Genomic DNA, 22,185 nt, shown 5'->3' with positions numbered 1-22,185 from the left:
CAGGGGCTTGTGGATGTGTGCAGTGGGGAGGGGTGGGGCAGGGGAGGGGGGCGTGGGGGAATGGAGGGGGTGGAGAGGGGAGCAAGGGAGGAGTGGTGGCAGAGGGAGGAGGGTCGTGGGGAGTGGCAGACAGGCAGGGGCCGGGTGTGGGGCCAGGGATGGGGGCAGGGGAGGGGAGGGGTGTGGGGTTCGTGGAGTTCGTGGAGTGAGGGGATGGGGGAGGGGAGGAGGAGGGGCGGAGTGTGTGGGGAGGCGACGAGCAGGGGTGTTGTGGGGGACAGTTCGAGTGGGTCCCTCCAGCCCGGCCGCCCGTCAGGACAGGACACTTGGGGTCTCGAGGAGTCACCTGGGCATCCAGGCAGGCAAGTGGCAGTGCAGCCCCTGACATTCCGCCAGAGATGGCTGGGGAGGTCCTGTGGCACCTGTGGTCGTCCGGGCCACGCAGGTCTCTGGGGGACACAGGGGCAGGGCTGAGCTCTGTCCCAGGGACACCGCAAGGATCCTGCAGGGGCCATTCAGGTGTGCGAGGCAGCTGTGAGTTCTGCAGCCAGTCCCAGGGACGGGCTGGACGTGCCAGGAAGGATAGGAGGGGACACTGGCATCTTCTCCATCCCCTCCTGCTCCCACAGGATACACGGGATGGGCCAGCCCCACCTTTTCTTGAATCCGAGATCCCATTGGCTCTCCTTTCACATATCCTGTTTCCTTAGCTTACTTAGTTTGACTTTGCACTCAACCAGGTTCAGGGATGGCCTCTAACTTCCCAGGACAGCCAACCATGGAGCCCGTGGACAGGAAACGCAGCAGGTGGGCTGCCAAGGCTCAGTTGGAGGCTCAAGTTAGGGCCGCCCCGGCGAAGAAGCATACAGGTAAACACAGCCCAAGGGGCCACGAAAGAAGGTGCACGCCCAAGCAGATGGTCTGTCTGCTCTCTGCGCAGGGGGCGCATGGGCAGCCCGAGACCCCTGGCCTCTTCGTGGCTTTGGAGTCCACCATGCACGTGCTAAGAGGCCCCGGGTTTTCAAAGCGGGAAATGGCCCTGGCATCGTTGCCTGGGGCCTGGGTCAGGGCGAGGCCCTGAGGGTGGGCTGGGATGGGCCAGGGCAGGGAGGGAGCTGGAGATACCTGAGTGATCCCCAGGGCCCGGGAGTGTCCCGGGGGCTTGTGGATGTGTGCAGTGGGGAGGGGTGGGGCAGCGGAGGGGGGCGTGGGGGAATGGAGGGGGTGGAGAGGGGAGCAAGGGAGGAGTGGTGGCAGAGGGAGGAGGGTCGTGGGGAGTGGCAGACAGGCAGGGGCCGGGTGTGGGGCCAGGGATGGGGGCAGGGGAGGGGAGGGGTGTGGGGTTCGTGGAGTTCGTGGAGTGAGGGGATGGGGGAGGGGGGAGGGGGGCAGAGTGTGTGGGGAGGCGACGAGCAGGGGTGTTGTGGGGGACAGTTCGAGTGGGTCCCTCCAGCCCGGCCGCCCGTCAGGACAGGACACTTGGGGTCACGAGGGGTCACCTGGGCATCCAGGCAGGCAAGTGGCAGTGCAGCCCCTGACATTCCGCCAGAGATGGCTGGGGAGGTCCTGTGGCACCTGTGGTCGTCCGGGCCACGCAGGTCTCTGGGGGACACAGGGGCAGGGCTGAGCTCTGTCCCAGGGACACCGCAAGGATCCTGCAGGGGCCATTCAGGTGTGCGAGGCAGCTGTGAGTTCTGCAGCCAGTCCCAGGGACGGGCTGGACGTGCCAGGAAGGATAGGAGGGGACACTGGCATCTTCTCCATCCCCTCCTGCTCCCACAGGATACACGGGATGGGCCAGCCCCACCTTTTCTTGAATCCGAGATCCCATTGGCTCTCCTTTCACATATCCTGTTTCCTTAGCTTACTTAGTTTGACTTTGCACTCAACCAGGTTCAGGGATGGCCTCTAACTTCCCAGGACAGCCAACCATGGAGCCCGTGGACAGGAAACGCAGCAGGTGGGCTGCCAAGGCTCAGTTGGAGGCTCAAGTTAGGGCCGCCCCGGCGAAGAAGCATACAGGTAAACACAGCCCAAGGGGCCACGAAAGAAGGTGCACGCCCAAGCAGATGGTCTGTCTGCTCTCTGCGCAGGGGGCGCATGGGCAGCCCGAGACCCCTGGCCTCTTCGTGGCTTTGGAGTCCACCATGCACGTGCTAAGAGGCCCCGGGTTTTCAAAGCGGGAAATGGCCCTGGCATCGTTGCCTGGGGCCTGGGTCAGGGCGAGGCCCTGAGGGTGGGCTGGGATGGGCCAGGGCAGGGAGGGAGCTGGAGATACCTGAGTGATCCCCAGGGCCCGGGAGTGTCCCGGGGGCTTGTGGATGTGTGCAGTGGGGAGGGGTGGGGCAGCGGAGGGGGGCGTGGGGGAATGGAGGGGGTGGAGAGGGGAGCAAGGGAGGAGTGGTGGCAGAGGGAGGAGGGTCGTGGGGAGTGGCAGACAGGCAGGGGCCGGGTGTGGGGCCAGGGATGGGGGCAGGGGAGGGGAGGGGTGTGGGGTTCGTGGAGTTCGTGGAGTGAGGGGATGGGGGAGGGGGGAGGGGGGCAGAGTGTGTGGGGAGGCGACGAGCAGGGGTGTTGTGGGGGACAGTTCGAGTGGGTCCCTCCAGCCCGGCCGCCCGTCAGGACAGGACACTTGGGGTCACGAGGGGTCACCTGGGCATCCAGGCAGGCAAGTGGCAGTGCAGCCCCTGACATTCCGCCAGAGATGGCTGGGGAGGTCCTGTGGCACCTGTGGTCGTCCGGGCCACGCAGGTCTCTGGGGGACACAGGGGCAGGGCTGAGCTCTGTCCCAGGGACACCGCAAGGATCCTGCAGGGGCCATTCAGGTGTGCGAGGCAGCTGTGAGTTCTGCAGCCAGTCCCAGGGACGGGCTGGACGTGCCAGGAAGGATAGGAGGGGACACTGGCATCTTCTCCATCCCCTCCTGCTCCCACAGGATACACGGGATGGGCCAGCCCCACCTTTTCTTGAATCCGAGATCCCATTGGCTCTCCTTTCACATATCCTGTTTCCTTAGCTTACTTAGTTTGACTTTGCACTCAACCAGGTTCAGAGATGGCCTCTAACTTCCCAGGACAGCCAACCATGGAGCCCGTGGACAGGAAACGCAGCAGGTGGGCTGCCAAGGCTCAGTTGGAGGCTCAAGTTAGGGCCGCCCCGGCGAAGAAGCATACAGGTAAACACAGCCCAAGGGGCCACGAAAGAAGGTGCACGCCCAAGCAGATGGTCTGTCTGCTCTCTGCGCAGGGGGCGCATGGGCAGCCCGAGACCCCTGGCCTCTTCGTGGCTTTGGAGTCCACCATGCACGTGCTAAGAGGCCCCGGGTTTTCAAAGCGGGAAATGGCCCTGGCATCGTTGCCTGGGGCCTGGGTCAGGGCGAGGCCCTGAGGGTGGGCTGGGATGGGCCAGGGCAGGGAGGGAGCTGGAGATACCTGAGTGATCCCCAGGGCCCGGGAGTGTCCCGGGGGCTTGTGGATGTGTGCAGTGGGGAGGGGTGGGGCAGCGGAGGGGGGCGTGGGGGAATGGAGGGGATGGAGAGGGGAGCAAGGGAGGAGTGGTGGCAGAGGGAGGAGGGTCGGGGGGAGTGGCAGACAGGCAGGGGCCGGGTGTGGGGCCAGGGATGGGGGCAGGGGAGGGGAGGGGTGTGGGGTTCGTGGAGTTCGTGGAGTGAGGGGATGGGGGAGGGGGGAGGAGGGCAGAGTGTGTGGGGAGGCGACGAGCAGGGGTGTTGTGGGGGACAGTTCGAGTGGGTCCCTCCAGCCCGGCCGCCCGTCAGGACAGGACACTTGGGGTCACGAGGGGTCACCTGGGCATCCAGGCAGGCAAGTGGCAGTGCAGCCCCTGACATTCCGCCAGAGATGGCTGGGGAGGTCCTGTGGCACCTGTGGTCGTCCGGGCCACGCAGGTCTCTGGGGGACACAGGGGCAGGGCTGAGCTCTGTCCCAGGGACACCGCAAGGATCCTGCAGGGGCCATTCAGGTGTGCGAGGCAGCTGTGAGTTCTGCAGCCAGTCCCAGGGACGGGCTGGACGTGCCAGGAAGGATAGGAGGGGACACTGGCATCTTCTCCATCCCCTCCTGCTCCCACAGGATAGGCCAGCCCCACCTTTTCTTGAATCCGAGATCCCATTGGCTCTCCTTTCACATATCCTGTTTCCTTAGCTTACTTAGTTTGACTTTGCACTCAACCAGGTTCAGGGATGGCCTCTAACTTCCCAGGACAGCCAACCATGGAGCCCGTGGACAGGAAACGCAGCAGGTGGGCTGCCAAGGCTCAGTTGGAGGCTCAAGTTAGGGCCGCCCCGGCGAAGAAGCATACAGGTAAACACAGCCCAAGGGGCCACGAAAGAAGGTGCACGCCCAAGCAGATGGTCTGTCTGCTCTCTGCGCAGGGGGCGCATGGGCAGCCCGAGACCCCTGGCCTCTTCGTGGCTTTGGAGTCCACCATGCACGTGCTAAGAGGCCCCGGGTTTTCAAAGCGGGAAATGGCCCTGGCATCGTTGCCTGGGGCCTGGGTCAGGGCGAGGCCCTGAGGGTGGGCTGGGATGGGCCAGGGCAGGGAGGGAGCTGGAGACACCTGAGTGATCCCCAGGGCCCGGGAGTGTCCCGGGGGCTTGTGGATGTGTGCAGTGGGGAGGGGTGGGGCAGCGGAGGGGGGCGTGGGGGAATGGAGGGGATGGAGAGGGGAGCAAGGGAGGAGTGGTGGCAGAGGGAGGAGGGTCGGGGGGAGTGGCAGACAGGCAGGGGCCGGGTGTAGGGCCAGGGATGGGGGCAGGGGAGGGGAGGGGTGTGGGGTTCGTGGAGTTCGTGGAGTGAGGGGATGGGGGAGGGGGGAGGGGGGCAGAGTGTGTGGGGAGGCGACGAGCAGGGGTGTTGTGGGGGACAGTTCGAGTGGGTCCCTCCAGCCCGGCCGCCCGTCAGGACAGGACACTTGGGGTCACGAGGGGTCACCTGGGCATCCAGGCAGGCAAGTGGCAGTGCAGCCCCTGACATTCCGCCAGAGATGGCTGGGGAGGTCCTGTGGTCGTCCGGGCCACGCAGGTCTCTGGGGGACACAGGGGCAGAGCTGAGCTCTGTCCCAGGGACACCGCAAGGATCCTGCAGGGGCCATTCAGGTGTGCGAGGCAGCTGTGAGTTCTGCAGCCAGTCCCAGGGACGGGCTGGACGGGCCAGGAAGGATAGGAGGGGACACTGGCATCTTCTCCATCCCCTCCTGCTCCCACAGGATACACGGGATGGGCCAGCCCCACCTTTTCTTGAATCCGAGATCCCATTGGCTCTCCTTTCACATATCCTGTTTCCTTAGCTTACTTAGTTTGACTTTGCACTCAACCAGGTTCAGGGATGGCCTCTAACTTCCCAGGACAGCCAACCATGGAGCCCGTGGACAGGAAACGCAGCAGGTGGGCTGCCAAGGCTCAGTTGGAGGCTCAAGTTAGGGCCGCCCCGGCGAAGAAGCATACAGGTAAACACAGCCCAAGGGGCCACGAAAGAAGGTGCACGCCCAAGCAGATGGTCTGTCTGCTCTCTGCGCAGGGGGCGCATGGGCAGCCCGAGACCCCTGGCCTCTTCGTGGCTTTGGAGTCCACCATGCACGTGCTAAGAGGCCCCGGGTTTTCAAAGCGGGAAATGGCCCTGGCATTGTTGCCTGGGGCCTGGGTCAGGGCGAGGCCCTGAGGGTGGGCTGGGATGGGCCAGGGCAGGGAGGGAGCTGGAGACACCTGAGTGATCCCCAGGGCCCAGGAGTGTCCCGGGGGCTTGTGGATGTGTGCAGTGGGGAGGGGTGGGGCAGCGGAGGGGGGCGTGGGGGAATGGAGGGGGTGGAGAGGGGAGCAAGGGAGGAGTGGTGGCAGAGGGAGGAGGGTCGTGGGGAGTGGCAGACAGGCAGGGGCCGGGTGTGGGGCCAGGGATGGGGGCAGGGGAGGGGAGGGGTGTGGGGTTCGTGGAGTTCGTGGAGTGAGGGGATGGGGGAGGGGGGAGGGGGGCAGAGTGTGTGGGGAGGCGACGAGCAGGGGTGTTGTGGGGGACAGTTCGAGTGGGTCCCTCCAGCCCGGCCGCCCGTCAGGACAGGACACTTGGGGTCACGAGAGGTCACCTGGGCATCCAGGCAGGCAAGTGGCAGTGCAGCCCCTGACATTCCGCCAGAGATGGCTGGGGAGGTCCTGTGGCACCTGTGGTCGTCCGGGCCACGCAGGTCTCTGGGGGACACAGGGGCAGGGCTGAGCTCTGTCCCAGGGACACCGCAAAGATCCTGCAGGGGCCATTCAGGTGTGCGAGGCAGCTGTGAGTTCTGCAGCCAGTCCCAGGGACGGGCTGGACGTGCCAGGAAGGATAGGAGGGGACACTGGCATCTTCTCCATCCCCTCCTGCTCCCACAGGATACACGGGGTGGGCCAGCCCCACCCTTTCTTGAATCCGAGATCCCATTGGCTCTCCTTTCACATATCCTGTTTCCTTAGCTTACTTAGTTTGACTTTGCACTCAACCAGGTTCAGGGGTCGTCTCTAACTTCCCAGGACAGCCAACCATGGAGCCCGTGGACAGGAAGCGCAGCAGGTGGGCTGCCAAGGCTCAGTTGGAGGCTCAAGTTAGGGCCGCCCCGACGAAGAAGCATACAGGTAAACACAGCCCAAGGGGCCACGAAAGAAGGTGCACGCCCAAGGAGACGGTCTGTCTGCTCTCTGCGCAGGGGGCACATGGGCAGCCCGAGACCCCTGGCCCCTTCGTGGCTTTGGAGTCCATTGTGCATGTGCCAAGAGGCCCCAGGTTTTCAAAGCAGGATGGAGGGTCTTAGGCTTCCCGTGGGAGGCTTCCCCTCATAGCTGGGTTACAGATGCTCGCAGAGCAGCTCTTCTCCATGGGTGTGGTCCTAACATCCAAGGGGTCTGATCTGTGAGTGTTGTTTACTGGGACTTGAACCCAAAGGGCTTCCAAAAATGCCTCCGTAAAAGGGTCAGGAGCCCAGTGATTCCATGCATAGCTCTGCTTTAAAGCTTTAATTGGTAGAGAGCCAAAAAAGTCCACAAGTAATACGTTTCTCTACAAGAAATGTCCACAACAGCGTCTTCCTCTAAAAATGGTTTGTCTTTTAAATTTTAATGCAGGAAAGGATCCAGTCAGTGATGAATGTGAGGAAAGAAACCCTTTTACAGAAACAAGGGAGGAAGATGTAACTGATGAGCATGGGGAAAGAGAACCTTTTGCTGAAAAAGATGAACACACAGGGTAAAGTGTTTAAGTCACTTTAGCCTGTCGCATAGGGTCTTTTAGGAAATGTCAGCTTTGGTTCATGTCATCACTGTTCTATTCTACGCAGAACATTTCACATAAGACATATCTTCCCAACAAACATGGCATTTTGTGTAGCATTATGATAAAATTTTGATGTAACTTTTTTTACAGGATTCATACCATGAAGCTAGAATATATTGCAGGTATGTTTTAGGAGCTATTCGTAGTCTTTGAAAATTATTTTCAACCATACAACTGTTATAGTAGGTTATATGAATTAGTGGACGACAAGACTGTCTTAACATGCCTTCTTCTCATATATAGCATTTAACATATGTATTTAATGTAATGCGTTTAATAAATTTTCATACTTACCTTTTTGATTGTTGATGTGGAATGTGAGAATACTTCTAACAATGGTGAAGTGAGTGGGATGGCTTTTCTTTCATACACATGGAAATTTAATTATTTGGGGGATATTAGAGGACACTGGAGGAGAAACAGTTCTATTCGTTCCTTTTAGTGTACACAGATTAAGTATATATATCACGTTTTTTTATCTTTTATTTTAGGTTTGAGGGTACATGTGCAGGTTTATTATATAGATAATTGCGTGTCACAGGGGTTTGGTATACAGATTATTTATCACCCAGGTTATAAGCATAGCACCTGATGGGTGGTTTTCATCCTCACCCTCCTCCTACCCTCTGCCCTCAAGTAGGCCCAGGTGTCTGTTGTTCCTCTCTTCCTGTCCGTATGTACTCAGAGTTTTTAATATGAGTTTTTATGTTCCTAATTTAGCTATTCTATTGTCACAGCTTTCTGATTTTGTTTTCTTTAAAGTAGAAGAGAAAATTGAATTATCTAAAATGATGATATTCTATTATTATTCCAGTAATAAACTGTGTACAAGAAAAGGAAAGACAAGTTTTCTACCCAGTGAGAAACATGTAATTGGATCCAAAAACTCATAAGTTTTGTATTGCCATGTGAACTGTTAGTTGCACTGACTGTTATAGGACCATATTTTCAAAAAAAAATTGAGAAAATTTCTGTAGAGACGGCGGAGACAGTACTCTTATTTTTAAAATGCTCAATTCAGTTTTCAGCTCTTCTCTAGCAATAATTCATACAAGCAGTATATTTGGAAAGCTTTGCTCTGCTTGGTGAGTAAGTGCTGGTTTTGTGAGCTGCCTAACTGAGCATTATAGATGGAGACTGTAAAAAATATTTGTATTATGGTGCAGATCTTTTATGATTGCTGAAAACTATTTTTAGCAATTGATGGTAGATCTGTGATGTGAAACCATGTTTAGGAAAGCATTCCTTGCAGTAGGACAGTTTTCTGAAACACAGCACTGTGGATAAAAATGTCATATAAAAAGCTCCGAGAAAATATTTCAAAAGTGTTTTTGAATGTATTTCTTTACTTAAGCCTACATTTTTATACCCATGGACGATGCTTCTTTTATTAAAATACAGTTAATAGCATCAATCACTAGATTGCTTAAAAAATGCTTTTCTTATTGTGTATTAAGTTATTTCTACCTTTTGATGGTCTTATTAAATAAGATACTTTTTTTGTATGTTTTCCATAATGAATTGTGACAGTATTTCATGGAAACATGTCCTTTGAATTACAGGACGCTTTATAAATGTAGAAATTAGAGTCTGTGTTTGTAACGCTTTCTGCACATTTAAAAAATAGAAAATTACTTGCTTTTTTTCATCATCCATAAATTAAGTGATTTGCAGTTATACCAATTGGAATTAGAGTACTAATGTTAATACGTAAAAGGTTTTACAGAGAACAAGTGAGTAAATCTTGCTTTTTGAAATGATCTTTGCATTTTACAATGTAAATGTCCTTCCGATATTGCTGAACCATCATGTCTCACATTGATTTCAATATATGCGAAGAAACTACTTTTCAACATTAACTTTTAATGCATTTTCATTTACTATCTAGCTGACATTAAAAAGGACCTTGCTGCAAAAAGAAAAATGATAAAAATAGATAAAGCAGCTTACAGGAAAACCAAGAACACAATTGAACGTGCTTTGAGAAAAAAACAACTAAAAAGGTATGATTGTTGGCTTTTTTGCATAATGATATTTATATCATTTCTTTGTATTTGTTGGTGCAAATAATTTCAAAAACTATCCTGTACATATTGGCGTCTCTAGGGAGCAACATATTTTACTCGATTGTTCCCTAAGCAGGTAAGTTTCTTTTGTTTTATAACCTCAGTTTAACAGAATTGAGGTATATTATCTAGAAAGCCAATGAAGATGACCTCTTTTTGCCTTCCAGATAAAAATAGTCTTCCTGTAAAATTAATTTTTATCCATTTCTAGAAATACGGCAGCTGCATATAAGATAAATGTCTTCAACGTTTAGTCTGTAGATCCTTAACAATATTAAGTTATGTGGAAAGGGACAACCTTATGTTGTAAATAGGTTATCTATTTTAGTTAAATTGTTTTCACTATTCCTTTTAGAAAATCATTGTGCCAAAGTGGAGAAATGGTTAAGTGAAATATTTCTTTTGGGAAATCTTACAGGATGAATGGCTATGATATTCTTGAACCTACTTATGAGAACCCATATGTTATTTAGTTTGAGGAAATGAAAAGTAAACTGCTGTTAGAGAAAATTATTGTTTCTGGGAAATTTATAGTGCAGTAAACCCTCCTTTGTTTTGAGCACATAAAGAATGTAAGATAGCTGCTCTAGTAGTCAGTTAGGAAGGAATCCTTTCAGAATGAGAGTAACTCATTTCACCTTTTCCCAAAAAGAAGATTTCAGCTGCTATTACTCCCTTGCTACTTTATAGTATAAATTATGTCAAGTCAGTTTTAGTTTGAATAGGATTAATTTTTCATCTCTCTATGACATATGACCGTTATTACTTATTATGTGTTACAGGCAGAAACGTGATTATAGACATACTCGGAAGTTGCTGAATGTCCTTAAAGAATACATTGCAGAGAAGCAGAAAGATGATGAAGCAGAAGCAGCAGAAGCCGCAGCAGCAGCAGCAGCAGCAGCAGCAGAAGTAATAGTAGTAGAAGACGAAGAGGAGGAAGAGAAGGAGGAGGAGGAGGAGAAAGAAGAAGAAGAAGGAGAAGAAGGAGGAGAAGAAGGAGGAGGAGGAGAAGGAGAAGAAACAGAAGAAGAAGAAGGAGGAGGAGAAGGAGAAGAAACAGAAGAAGAAGGAGGAGGAGAAGGAGAAGAAACAGAAGAAGAAGAAGAAGAGGAAGAGGAAGAAGAAGAACTAATTGTTGGTATCAGGCTTAGCTTTATGATTAACCTATTGTATCAATGTCTCAGGTAGTAATAGTTCATGCAGAAATCCAGCAAAGAAGGAAGAGAGCATGAGCCCAGAGAGGGGGGCCCATAAGTGGACTCACGTACTAGGGGAATGTAATTGCCATGCAGCATTAGTGGTCCAACTGAGGTCAGCATCATAGCGTTTAAGAAGTTAAAGTGAGCCCGGTTGGCATATTTGTGCAAGCGCAGCTGTAGGGTTGGAATTTCCTGGGTCGGGGTGTAGCTGCGCATGTTGATGGAAGGAGAGTTGGGCAGGGCATAGATGCAGGGATGGGGTTATGATGACTGACTGTGGAGTTTCAGCTGGGACTGAGTTACCTGAGCACATGGGGGTGGGCAATGGGCAGTGAAAAGTGTTCCATTCAGTGGGTGTCAGGTCCCAACAGACTCCTGAGCTGTAGTACTGAAGTGAGTGACCTATAGTGGCAGGAAGGTAGTGGCTGTATGTTGAGAAGATGGAAAAACAGCTGAGTACAGTGGTCAAGGGCTGGGACACTGCAGCCCCACTGCTTGTGATTCAACTCCAGCTTGACGATTGCTAGCTCGGGAACCATGGGCAAATTATTTATCTCTGTGCCGAAATTTCCTTATCTACAAAAGGAGACATGGTAAGAGAACCTATGTCAGAGTTATTTGGAGGATTGAAAGGTTCCTGTGTAATGGGTTTATTTAAATTTTTCAGGATGTGATCTGACCCATGATTGCTCTTTATCATTGCTATTATTAATATTATGTAGATGTTGCAGTCATTGGGAATGACAAAATCTAGGGGATGACTGTATAAGTGAGTGCCACATAGAGGAGAGGAGAACACTGTTGTTGGAGATTAGGTCAAGGTGCAGAAAGGCAATCATTATTGGAAGGTTCATCTGTGTGCATACTGAAATGACCAAGATTTATTACCTGTTTAAAATCTTAGTAAGAAGAATGTTTCTTAGTTAATTTCTGTATATATCTTACCCATCTGTGGTCAACAAATTATAGGAAGGGTCGTCAAATACTCTACATTCAAAATCAAGAATTAAGACATATGTGTTGAATATGTATGTAGAAGAAAGAAAATTCCTTATTCAATGACTGATGAAAAAGGTTATTATATCATTTTAGCATATGGGTGGTGAACACAGTTGTTTAAAATTGGTCATAAACATTGTTTAAAAGAAAGTGTTAAGAAGTATAGATTTAAAGAGTATTCCTGTAAAGCTAATGCAGAATTATGTTTTGTAAGTATTAAAAATTACCCAATTCTCATCACTATTTTTTTGTGCTTCTAGAAAGCATCTCAAGAAAAACAGAAGAGGTGGCAACAACCTACAAGTGTTAGGAGCTGGAGGCTGAAAGAGATGAAGCCGCTAATTGAGCAATTCATGAAGGTCTGTTCCATTTGGTAACATAATACATTATTAAATACAACACGTGCATAACAGAAGAAAGTCTGTTTGTTTCTGAATGTATGGGAAGACATTTTGGTTATGCATTTTAAATTACTTACCATTTTCACTTTGAATGTATTGTTCCAAATTTAACATAATTGGTAAATGTATTTTTAGGATTCGTGAATAGTTTTGTGGGAGTTATTTAGAACAGGAAAAGGTAAATTGGAAATTTTACCTGGAAATATACATCTTGTGTATATTGTTAACGCATTGACACATTTGTGCCAGAGGCTGCACGTTTTTTGTGTGTGAAGAAACAGACCTTAGCAATGATCTTGAGCGGTAGGATATACATGACTCTCACAAGCTTAGCGTTCCAGTAATGGAACACTAGGCATAAATGGGTTTTAATGAAGATTTCATTTTCAGTTTTCAGGACATCAGTGACAAACCTATGGTGGAAGGCAAGAAGACCATAAATCCTTTCTGGATGTCTTTTTTACTTGTGTTGTTTCAAGAGTTTTAGTTAAATAGGAAGTAGGCAAGTGTAACTACTGAGTGTCTCTTTTATTTCCTGCTATAATACAGGAGTGTTTTATGGCATATTCACTTTCAAAATTATCAGTGACTAGTAATGGTTTTACATGACAATTTGTAGTCATAAGAGATGGTTCAGATGTATAACAGAATGGGAAAGCCAGCAGATTATTAACACGTTGTGAATTGTGAATTATCTGCTGTCGTATAGCACATTAGCAAATTGTCATCGGTGACCTCTTCTTCATGTAGATGTACATTATTTAGGTAACAATGGAATTCCCTTCTGGGAGGTAAGGTATTCTTTTTAATAACCTTGTGAAAATACATGTTCGTATGTCACTCTTCTACACTAACTGAGATGTGTTAAATAAACTGAGAAAAGAGTTTGAAAATAAAATTTTCAAGCAACTTGAGGATTATCTATACACAAAACAGTTATTTAAATAGAAGTCACAAGTAGAGAAAATGTTGCTATAATATTCCCCAGAAACCGTTCATTAATTGGTATGAACATGAGACTAGAAGTTTTCCTGTCAATGTTAATGCTACATGTTACCACTTAGGGTAGGAACTTTGCTATCATCTTGGACTCTTCTAAGTCCCTTATCCTTCCCATGCAGTTATCATGAGGCAAGTTTTACCTCTGTAATGGCCCTTAAATTTCTTTTTTTAAAATTCCCACTGCAGCTGCCCTCATTCTTCCTTGCTTGTACTATTAAACTCTTTTCTGAGTTTTCTCTTCTCTTCTGAGCCATCCTTCATTGATCGGCAATGTTATCTTCCTAAAACCCTCCCCTTCCTAAAATGCTTCCTAGCCCTTCCATCTTCCCAGCCTGTCAGTGATGCCCCATCTCAGTTCTTAGGTGTTCAGAGACTCTCCCCTTTACATGAACCCCTCTTATGCTTGCCACCCTCTGTCTTTGCTCCTGCCTATCCAGGTTGACAGCTTTCCTTGAAGGAATTCACTGTTACTCTTATGCTTTTCTCATGCTCCTCCCTCACAATGCTTTAAAAAAAAATTTTTTTTGACCAATTTAAACCTTTTGCCAACTAAGTCAACATCAGTCTCCATTTTTGGCTACATGTTTGAGTGAGTTGCCCTTCCATAGCAGTTATACAATTTTTGTATTAATTTTTTTATTTGTGCATTTGCTCATGTCACAGGATTATGGAAGAGATTGTGCTTACATTTTTTACATCTTCCTCAGCATTAACATACAACATTTTCAGGAGTAGGAACTGTTGAACTATTTGTTGAGGGAGTAGTATATATTTCAAACATAGTTACATTTTTCTCTAACTTGATGAGGTCATATCACCGACCATTTTATCCCTTCAATGGAAACCACTTTCCGTAGACTATTGCTGATAATACATGGGTCACTACTTGCTGAAAAAATATATTTCATGGTAAGCCTGCCTGACTTTTTCTGTCTTTGCTCCATCTTGACCTTAAGATGCTCATCAACCCACTTTATTCAAGCAAAGTACATGACAATTGGACCTGCTAAAATAATATTTCACTGAAATCTGGCATTAAAAATTTTAAGTGGGTATTTGGAGCTCCATGTATTGGTTACAGTTTTTTTCAAATTGAAATAAATAACCAGCATCCTTTGAATATTAAAAGCTGTTTCCTTTTGACATCTGATTAACCGTGTTTAAAACGTGAGATGTAAAGTGGTGGTTTGTCAGTGAACTAGACTTTTTCTTTTAGGCTACCAGGGATGCTAAAGACAATTATTGCATCATTTCTTCCGATGAAGAAAGTGAACTTGATAACTAGCTGTGTTTTTAAATAAAATCGTGTCAGAACTGTAAGTAGTGCATATTTAAGATTAAAAACTCAGGATTGATGTAAGCACTGGAATATTTTATTTGTAGAAATGTGTATCACAGTTACTGAATTTTTTTTTGAAACAGCTTTTGGAAGAGTTGGCACTTCATTGTCTCTTCAACCTCTGTTATTCTGATGACTGAAGAAAGAACTTGAACCTATGTTATATGATACAAGCACAACTTGAGCTACAGTAAACTGCATGACAGTGTTTTGATAATTCTTGTATAAATCGGTATAGCTCCTCTGTCATTTGTCTGTTAAATGCCAGACCTCGTTTCTATGATCTGTTGAATGAATCCTAGACACTTCTGTGAGAAAGCATCAATTGCACAGTTATGTACACGGTCAATTAAATTTTAACATTAAAGATAATTTAGATTTCGATTTGGCCTCTGTGGATTTGTATCAGTTCCAAAAATGTAGAAAGCACAGGCATAGAAAAGTACATTTTTCTCTAATAAAAGAAGACAAAATCTGCTGGGTATGGTGGCTCACGCCTGTAATCCCAGCACTTTGGGAGGCCAAGGGGAGTGGATCACTTGAGGTCAGGAGTTTGAGACCAGCCTGGCCAACATGGTGAAACCCCATCTCTACTAAAAATACAAAAATTAGCCAGGCATAGTGGCATGCACCTGTAGTCCCAGCTACTCAGGAGGCTGAGGCAGGAGGATCGCTTGAACCCGGGAGTCGGAGGTTGCAGTGAGCCAAGATTGTGCCACTGCACTCCAGCCTGGACGACAAGAGCAAGACTGTCTCAGAAAACAAGAAGACGACGACAAAAGCTATCCTATCTCTGCATTCTTTTGTATTTACTCATTAGGATAAAGAGGCAATTCCAATGAAAGTAGGACTTCAAAAAATAGATATACTCTATGGCCGTATCAAAATTATTAAAAATACCTTAACATCTGTGTTCTTGAAAAAATTAAACTACTATAAATAATTAAGGCAACTGAGCAAGATACATTAATATCAGTGCTGAGCCACTGGTTTGTGGGTATGTCATTTCTACAGACATCAAAATGACATTTAGTTTGTTTTGGTCCATCATTCAATGATATCTCCCCTTAGCATTGATTGAAAATATTTTGTTAACATTTATGTATGCTTACAATTATTTCACATCTGTGGCAAGGTAAATTATGTAGAGTGCTTTGTTTTTCCAGTTTAATATTCATGGATTATGTGGAAATTTAAGTATACTTGCATCTAAAAACTTGAATGATGAATTTGCCTACCTTTCCTTTTTTTAATGTTAATGTTTTCACATGTAACAACATATAACAACATGTAACAACATGTTTAAAAATACATTTTTGCATGTAAAAACATGTTAAAAAGATGCACACGTTTTTACATGTAAAAGGAATTTTACATGTAACAGCATGTAAAAAAATGTTCATTTGGAAACACTTTATTTAGTAAATATGAAATTCAGAATATATTTGGAGTAAGTCAGTTAAATGTATTCTTTTGCTGAGTTTCTGAAATTCCATTCATGAATTGTTCAAAACACAATACTCCCACTGGAAGGAGAGGAGCGACTTCCTCTCATTTTTCCTTGTGCTTTTTATTTTAATTGGCCCCTATATAATACCACTCTTATTTTTTCTAGGTTTTCCAAGTTTAAGAAAAAAAGCAAGTTCATTCAGATAGTGTTTTTCTGCCTGTAGTCACTTATACAGGAATAAGTGCGTCCCTGTGGGGAGCATTTAATTCCTAAAGTTTGCATTTTCGTAAAGGATTTTCCTTTTACCCAAAGTGTGTGTTGGTACTAATAAGTACTCCTAAGTACTACTTCAAGTTTCTAAGAAGATCCTTATTTGGGATCTCTTTCAGTAGTTACAGAGCCAAAATAAGCACTGCAGAGGTCCATGTGCAAGTTCTGTTGTACATACTGAGCTACCTGACTATTTCTTCTATAGTGGAAGGATGAGAAAGAGGCCAAAATGTACTTAGTGGTGGAACAGTTGATATTTATGTCACCCCTTACTATCAAGTGAGTAACTGTGTACTTGAAGTCACATTTTTTTTTTCTTTAGAGACATTGTCTCACTCTGGCCCAGCCAGAGTGCAGTGGTGTGATCATAGCTCACTGCAACCTTGACCTTTTGGGCTCAAGCGATCCTCCCACCTCAGCCTTCATAGTGTCTGATAACAGGTGTGCACACCATGCCCAGCTAAAATATATATTCTTTTTAGAGATGAAGTCTCCCTGTGCTGCCCAGGCCGATCTCAAATTCCTGGCTTCCAGTGATACTTCCACCTCAGCCTCCCAAATTGCTGAGATTACAGGCATGAGCCACTGAGCCTGGCTGCATTATCTCACTTCTATATGGAATCTAAAACAGTTGAACTCACAGAAACAGAGAATAGAATGATGGTTACCAGGAGCTGGGGGAGGTGGAAGGCTGGGGAGATGTTGGCCAAAGGGTACAAGATTTCAATTAGGAGAAGTTCAAGAGCTCTATTGTAAAACATGGTGACAACAGATAACGATAGTATTATATTTTTAGGGATTGCTAAGAGGGTAGATTTTAAGAGTTCTCACCACAAAGAAAATTATACTTAGGTGAATTAATGCAAATTTCAACTAGCTTGGTGTAGCTATTTCACAATGTATACATATTTCAAAGCAACCTGTTGTAGATGGTATATACCATTTAAGTTTGTCAATTAAAATAAGTTAGTGAAATGTTTGGAATTAAAAATAAAAACATACATTCATTACCCTGCAGTTCTGTAGTTTCAATGTAAAGTCTGGACTGAGTGCCTTTGGGTTAACATTCAAGATGGCAGTGGGGCAGTGTCCCTTCTGAGGGTTGTAGGGGAGGAGCTGTTTTCTTGTGTTTTTCAGATTCTGAAAGCTCCCTTCATTCCTTGTCTCATGGCCTCTTTCTTCGTCTTAAAAGCCAGCATTTTGGGGGGTTAGATCCTTCTCATGTGGCTGTCTTTCTGGTTCTTTTCTCCTGCCTCTTTTACACTTAGAAAGACCCTTGGGATTCCACTGAACTCCCCCAGAGATAACCCAGGATAATATCCATGTTTCGGGTCAGCTGATTGGTACCTGTCATTAGCACCTTCCAACTCATTTCCTCCCTTGCCTTGTCGTCTCACATGTTCACAGGTTCCAGGGATGAGTTCCTGGACATCTTTGGAGGGTACTTATTTTGCCTACCAAATACACCCTTTCTTTAAATGCACCTCATCTTAAAAATGGCATTGTTTTAGGTGAGCACAGTAGCTCATGCCTATAATCCCAGCGCTTTGGGAGGCAGGGATGGGAGAATCACTTGAGGCCAGGAGTTTGAGACCACCCTGGCCAGCATAGCAAGATCTCATCTCTACAAAATAATTGTTTAAATGGCACCATTATAAAGAGGGAGGTAGGATGGATTCCATCCTCTTCTCAGCCCTTGTTCAAAGGTGTTGACTTGCATAAACTGAGAAGCCACAGTGACAATAAAAAGCTTATCCTTGCTAACCTCACGGAGAAACGCCGGCTCCCATAACCAAGTGCCATGAGTGTAAGTAAGTCTTTGTGTATGTGTCCGTGGGCTGGGGAATGGGTTCATTGAGTTAATGGAGGCTATGAGGTCTGTACTGTCTTCCACCTGGCTGCAAATTGTATACAGTAGTTCAAGGGATCCTCTCACTTCAGGCCTCCCGAGTACCTGGGAATACAGGCGTGTGCCACCATGCTGGCTAATTATTTTATGTGCTTTGTAAAGACATGGTCTCACTACGTTGCCCAGGCTGGTCTTGAGCTCCTAGCCTCAAGTGATCCTCCTGCCTCAGCCTCCCAAAGTGCTGGGATTGCAGGCATGAGCCACTGCATCCAGCTGACCTATACACTTTGTATTTTATTATTTTATTTTGTATTGTATTGTGTTGTGTTGTGTTGTGTTGTATTGTATTATTTTGAGACAGAGTCTTGCTCTATTATCCAGGCTGGAGGGCAGTGGTGTAATCATAGATCACTGCAACCTCTGTCTCCTGGCCTCAAGTCATCCTCCCATCTCAGACTCCCGAGGAGCTAGGACCACAGGCACGCATCACCATGCCCAGGTAATTTTTGTATTTTTAGTAGAGAAGGGGTTTTGCCATGTTGAAATAGACTCTCTTTATATAAAACATATGACTCTCTATTCTTGAGTACAGATTAAAAACATCATTTTTTATTATTTGAATTCGTAGGAGTTTTATGTGTAAATAGAAAAGATGCTTACGATAAAATTAATTTATGGTAATTAAAATGAAAATTATCACATAATTAATATATTAATATATTTGCTTAAATATCATTACTAACACATAATCCACAAAATCCTGCCTTGGATGTTACTACATAGTTTAGAAGCTTTATTGCATGTCATAATCTTCGTAGTTCCGTAAGTGAATTTTAACATCTCTAAGCACAAGAGAAGATCATATGCATCATTGCCCTTACCTTACACCTAATAAATAGTTGATCATTTCAGAAATCAGGCATTTGAAGCTGTGTGAACATGAACCATTCATCATTACAGATGGTCCTGATCACATAGATACATGATATTCAGCAATTGCAACTTACAAAGTGTTATCAGTCCAAGATCTGATTGGTTCTGTAAACATAGATGACTCATTTTCCAGTATTTTCAAGTTGCAGCCCCATGTTTTCGTACATGTCATTTCATACCTGTCATTTCTGATTTACCATTAAGCATGATCTGGTAAATTGTTTCTCTCGACTGCTCATGCAGTGTTTTGAACTGGTGCCATAGTAGATTTATTTTCTTCCCTTCAGTATAGACAGATACATGTGCTTATTTCTAAACCTCATCAGCTACCACTAAGGACCAGGAAGCAAAATCTAAGTGAGTGACAGCAGTTTCAAGTTATTCTTTGATTCGCTTTTGGAGTGAGTTTGATGCAATCTCCTCACTTTTTTTAGCCAGGGCCATTTGGCCAAGTTATCTGTCCTCAACCATTCCCCTTTGGGCTGTAATACTGTTTTGGCAAACACAGAAACACTAATGTAGATAGCTTGCGCTTATAGTTTCCAGAATTTTTTTTCATACAAAGAAGTTTTAAAATGTACAAATCTCTTTTTTCCTAAATTCACAAACAAGGTTGAATAATATACCACATATACATTTTAATACATATTTAAATATTTGCATATGAATATATGCAATATATAATTAATGTAAACCATTTCATATTTCCTTGCATTTCTTAAAATCAAAGCCAAATCGAAACATTTTAAGTACAATGATATAATTTACTGATAAAATTATTTCCCACTCTTCTATAAATTTACAGAGAGTGGGATTTTTATCAAATAAGCTTTGGATACCTTAAAGAACTAGCATAGTCCTTTTTAAAATATATTTTTTAAATTTAGCTATTATTCTTAGTAGAGACAGAGCCTAGGCTGGTTTCTGACTCCTGGCTCAAGTGATTCTCCCACCTCGGCCTCCCAAAGTGCTAGGATTACAAGCAATGAGCCACTGTGCCTGGCCTAGCATAGTCCTTTACTAAAAGGAAAAAAAAAAAAGCCACCATAAATATTTGCTGAGATATTGAGTGAATGGATGGATTAAAAAATGAATTAACCAATGAAGCAGTGTCTGAATTTAGGAGAAATTCTCTCTTTTTTTTTTTTTTTTTAGGAAAATTAGTTAAAATGTACTAAACAGCTCCATGCAACTTCTCCAGAATGATGGACATTCCCCTATGGACATATATGAAAAATGTATATATTTATAGCATATATATAGCTTCCTTGATTAGTGTATTCACTTTATGTTGTACTTTTTTTTCAACAAATGACTATAAAAGCCTGGTTATAATACAATTTCTATAGGCACTAAAACAAACAAATAGCCCCATCCCTATTTGTGTTCAGAATTTGAAAGTTGTTATTTTTGGGTCATTTTAAACCATGTTTATATCTCTTTTTCTGAATTTGACTTCGTAATGCTTTTTTATTTTTTTAAATTTCTTTTTATTTATTTTAATTTTATTTCCATGGGTTATTGAGGAGCAGGTGGTGTTTGGTCACATGAGTAAGATCTTTAGTGGTGATTTGTGAGATTCTGGTGCACCCATCACCTGAGCAGTATACACTGAACCAATTTGCAGTCTTTTATCCCTCACCCCCTTCTCACCCTTCCCCCCTGAGTCCCCAAAGTCCATTGCATCCTTCTTATGCCTTTGCATCCTCATAGCTTAGCTCCCACTTAGGAGTGAGAACATAACGATGTTTGGTTTTCAATTCCTGAGTTACTTCACTTGGAATAACAGTCTCCAGTCTCATCCAGGTCACTAGGAATGCCATTAATTCATTCCTTTTTATGACTGCATAGTTTTTTTTATCATATGTATATATATAATATCAGTTTCTTTATCCACTCGTTGATTGATGGGCATTTGGGTTGGTTCACCGTTTTTGCAATTGCGAATTGTGCTGCTGCAAACATGCTTGAGCAAGTATCTTTTTCGTATAATGACTTTTTTTCCTTTCTTTTCCTCTGGGTAGATACCCAGTAGTGGGATTGCTGGATCAAATGGTAGTTCTGACATTCTCCCGCCGCCCGCGCACCTCTCCACCCCGCAGTCCCCGCTCTGCGGCTCACCCGCTGCTGCGCTAGGCTCCCGCGGGTGCTCGGCCCGGCGCCCCTCCGCCTCCTCCCTGACGACCCTAGTCCTAGTCCTCCTGCTGCCCCTGGAGGTGAGCCTGGCAAACGCCCTTGCACCTGGGACCCCTGCTCAGAATCTACCCGAGAATCACATCGACCTCCCAGGCCCAGCGCTGTGGTCGCCTCAGGCCAGCCACCGCCGCCAGCGCGACCCGGGCAAGAAGGAGTGGGGCTCAGGCCTGCCCAGGTAGGCCCAGGATAGGGCTGTGCTCACCGCCACCAGGCAGGCTTCCAGGCTGCCAGGGCCTGAGGGGCCGCTGCCTGAGCAGAGTCCTGCAGGCCTGCTGCGGGTCAAGGACCTGCTCCTGGGGCTCGAGTTGCCCTACCCCAAGAAGGAGAATCGGTGTCCAGGGTGGGAGAGGGCCAGGAAACGCAGCAGGGAGTACAAGAGACGCAGGGACAGGCTGAGGCTGCACCGAGACCGAGCCTTGGTCGGAGGTCCCAGTTCCCTGATGAAGGCAGAGCTTTCCGAAGCCAAGGCGCTGGATGCGACCATGAAGGATTCTTCCGCCAGTCTGGCCCCCACCATGCTCTTCCTCACGACCTTTGAGGCAGCACCTGCCACAGAAGAGTCCTTAATCTTGCTCATCGCCCCCCTGCGGCCCCAGGCACAGCACAGCCCTGACGGGGAGGCGATACCCACACTGGACGTGGCCTTGTTCGACTGGACCGATTATGAAGACTTAAAACCTGATGGCGGGCCCTCTGCAAAGAAGAAAGAAAAACCAGGGTAAACTCTCCAGTGACAGTAACGAAACATCATCAGCAGAAAGGGAACCGTGCCACCATCACCAAGACTTCCTGGAGGGCTGCGCTGCTATGCCAAATTCTACCAGAACCTCATGTCACACAGAGGAAGGGGCGCTGCCTGGAACCCGAGACGGCCAAAGGTGACCAGGGATCCTTCATCAACGTCTAGCCGCTCCGCGGGACTGGGGATGAGCCCGGGAGGTTTGCACAAGATTTGTTTATAACTAGCAGTGGGAGATCAAGTGAGGGACCAGATGGCCGAGGCTGCAGGCTCAGGCCCAGGACTCTCAACCCCGGAAGGGGAGCTGCTAAGTAAGCGAGCTGGGTGGGTAGCCAGGTGCTGGCCGGCAGCACCGGCGCACTCTCAGTCGGGACCCACACAGCCAGGTGTCCCGCTCTCCGCGATGGCAATACCGAGATTGCCCTCTAC

General features: G+C 46.9%; 1 protein-coding gene and 1 pseudogene across 3 annotated transcripts; both read left to right on the top strand.

Annotated features, from left to right (window-relative positions):
* Positions 1-287: 287 nt before the first annotated feature.
* FAM9A (family with sequence similarity 9 member A) lies at positions 288-14,703 on the top strand. Of its 3 annotated transcripts, XM_063721032.1 has the most exons (12): positions 288-869; positions 1,894-2,022; positions 4,191-4,319; positions 5,335-5,463; positions 6,515-6,616; positions 7,103-7,223; positions 7,401-7,432; positions 9,199-9,313; positions 10,159-10,513; positions 11,838-11,936; positions 14,197-14,296; positions 14,403-14,703. In XM_063721032.1, the coding sequence occupies exons 1-11, from the start codon at positions 749-751 to the stop codon at positions 14,263-14,265; spliced, it is 1,401 nt and encodes a 466-aa protein (XP_063577102.1). In that variant the 5' UTR covers positions 288-748; the 3' UTR covers positions 14,266-14,296; positions 14,403-14,703. The 3 variants fall into 3 exon arrangements, with proteins under 3 accessions (XP_063577102.1, XP_063577103.1, XP_054400289.2); XM_063721033.1 differs by lacking the exons at positions 288-869; positions 14,197-14,296; positions 14,403-14,703 and adding an exon at positions 12,369-12,485 and having other exon boundaries at positions 1,443-2,022; positions 6,488-6,616; XM_054544314.2 differs by lacking the exons at positions 288-869; positions 1,894-2,022 and having other exon boundaries at positions 4,105-4,319; positions 6,488-6,616.
* Positions 14,704-17,436: 2,733 nt separating this feature from the next.
* On the top strand, positions 17,437-21,924 carry LOC100442892 (draxin-like; annotated as a pseudogene).
* The last annotated feature ends 261 nt before the right edge of the window (positions 21,925-22,185 follow it).

The sequence above is a fragment of the Pongo abelii genome, chromosome X, assembly GCF_028885655.2.
Source record: "Pongo abelii isolate AG06213 chromosome X, NHGRI_mPonAbe1-v2.0_pri, whole genome shotgun sequence".
NCBI classification, from domain to species: Eukaryota; Metazoa; Chordata; class Mammalia; order Primates; family Hominidae; genus Pongo; species Pongo abelii.
The sequence above is the reverse complement of the archived record's forward strand: the minus strand, read 5'-3'. Positions and strand labels throughout refer to the sequence as shown.

Bases quoted from the DNA above. Each gene is read 5' to 3' on its own strand.
- FAM9A (XM_063721032.1), top strand. From the start codon at position 749: ATGGCCTCTAACTTCCCAGGACAGCCAACCATGGAGCCCGTGGACAGG. The intron at 6,617-7,102 runs GTAAACACAGCC...ATTTTAATGCAG, and splicing joins CCCGACGAAGAAGCATACAG to GAAAGGATCCAGTCAGTGAT. The intron at 9,314-10,158 runs GTATGATTGTTG...TATGTGTTACAG, and splicing joins AGAAAAAAACAACTAAAAAG to GCAGAAACGTGATTATAGAC.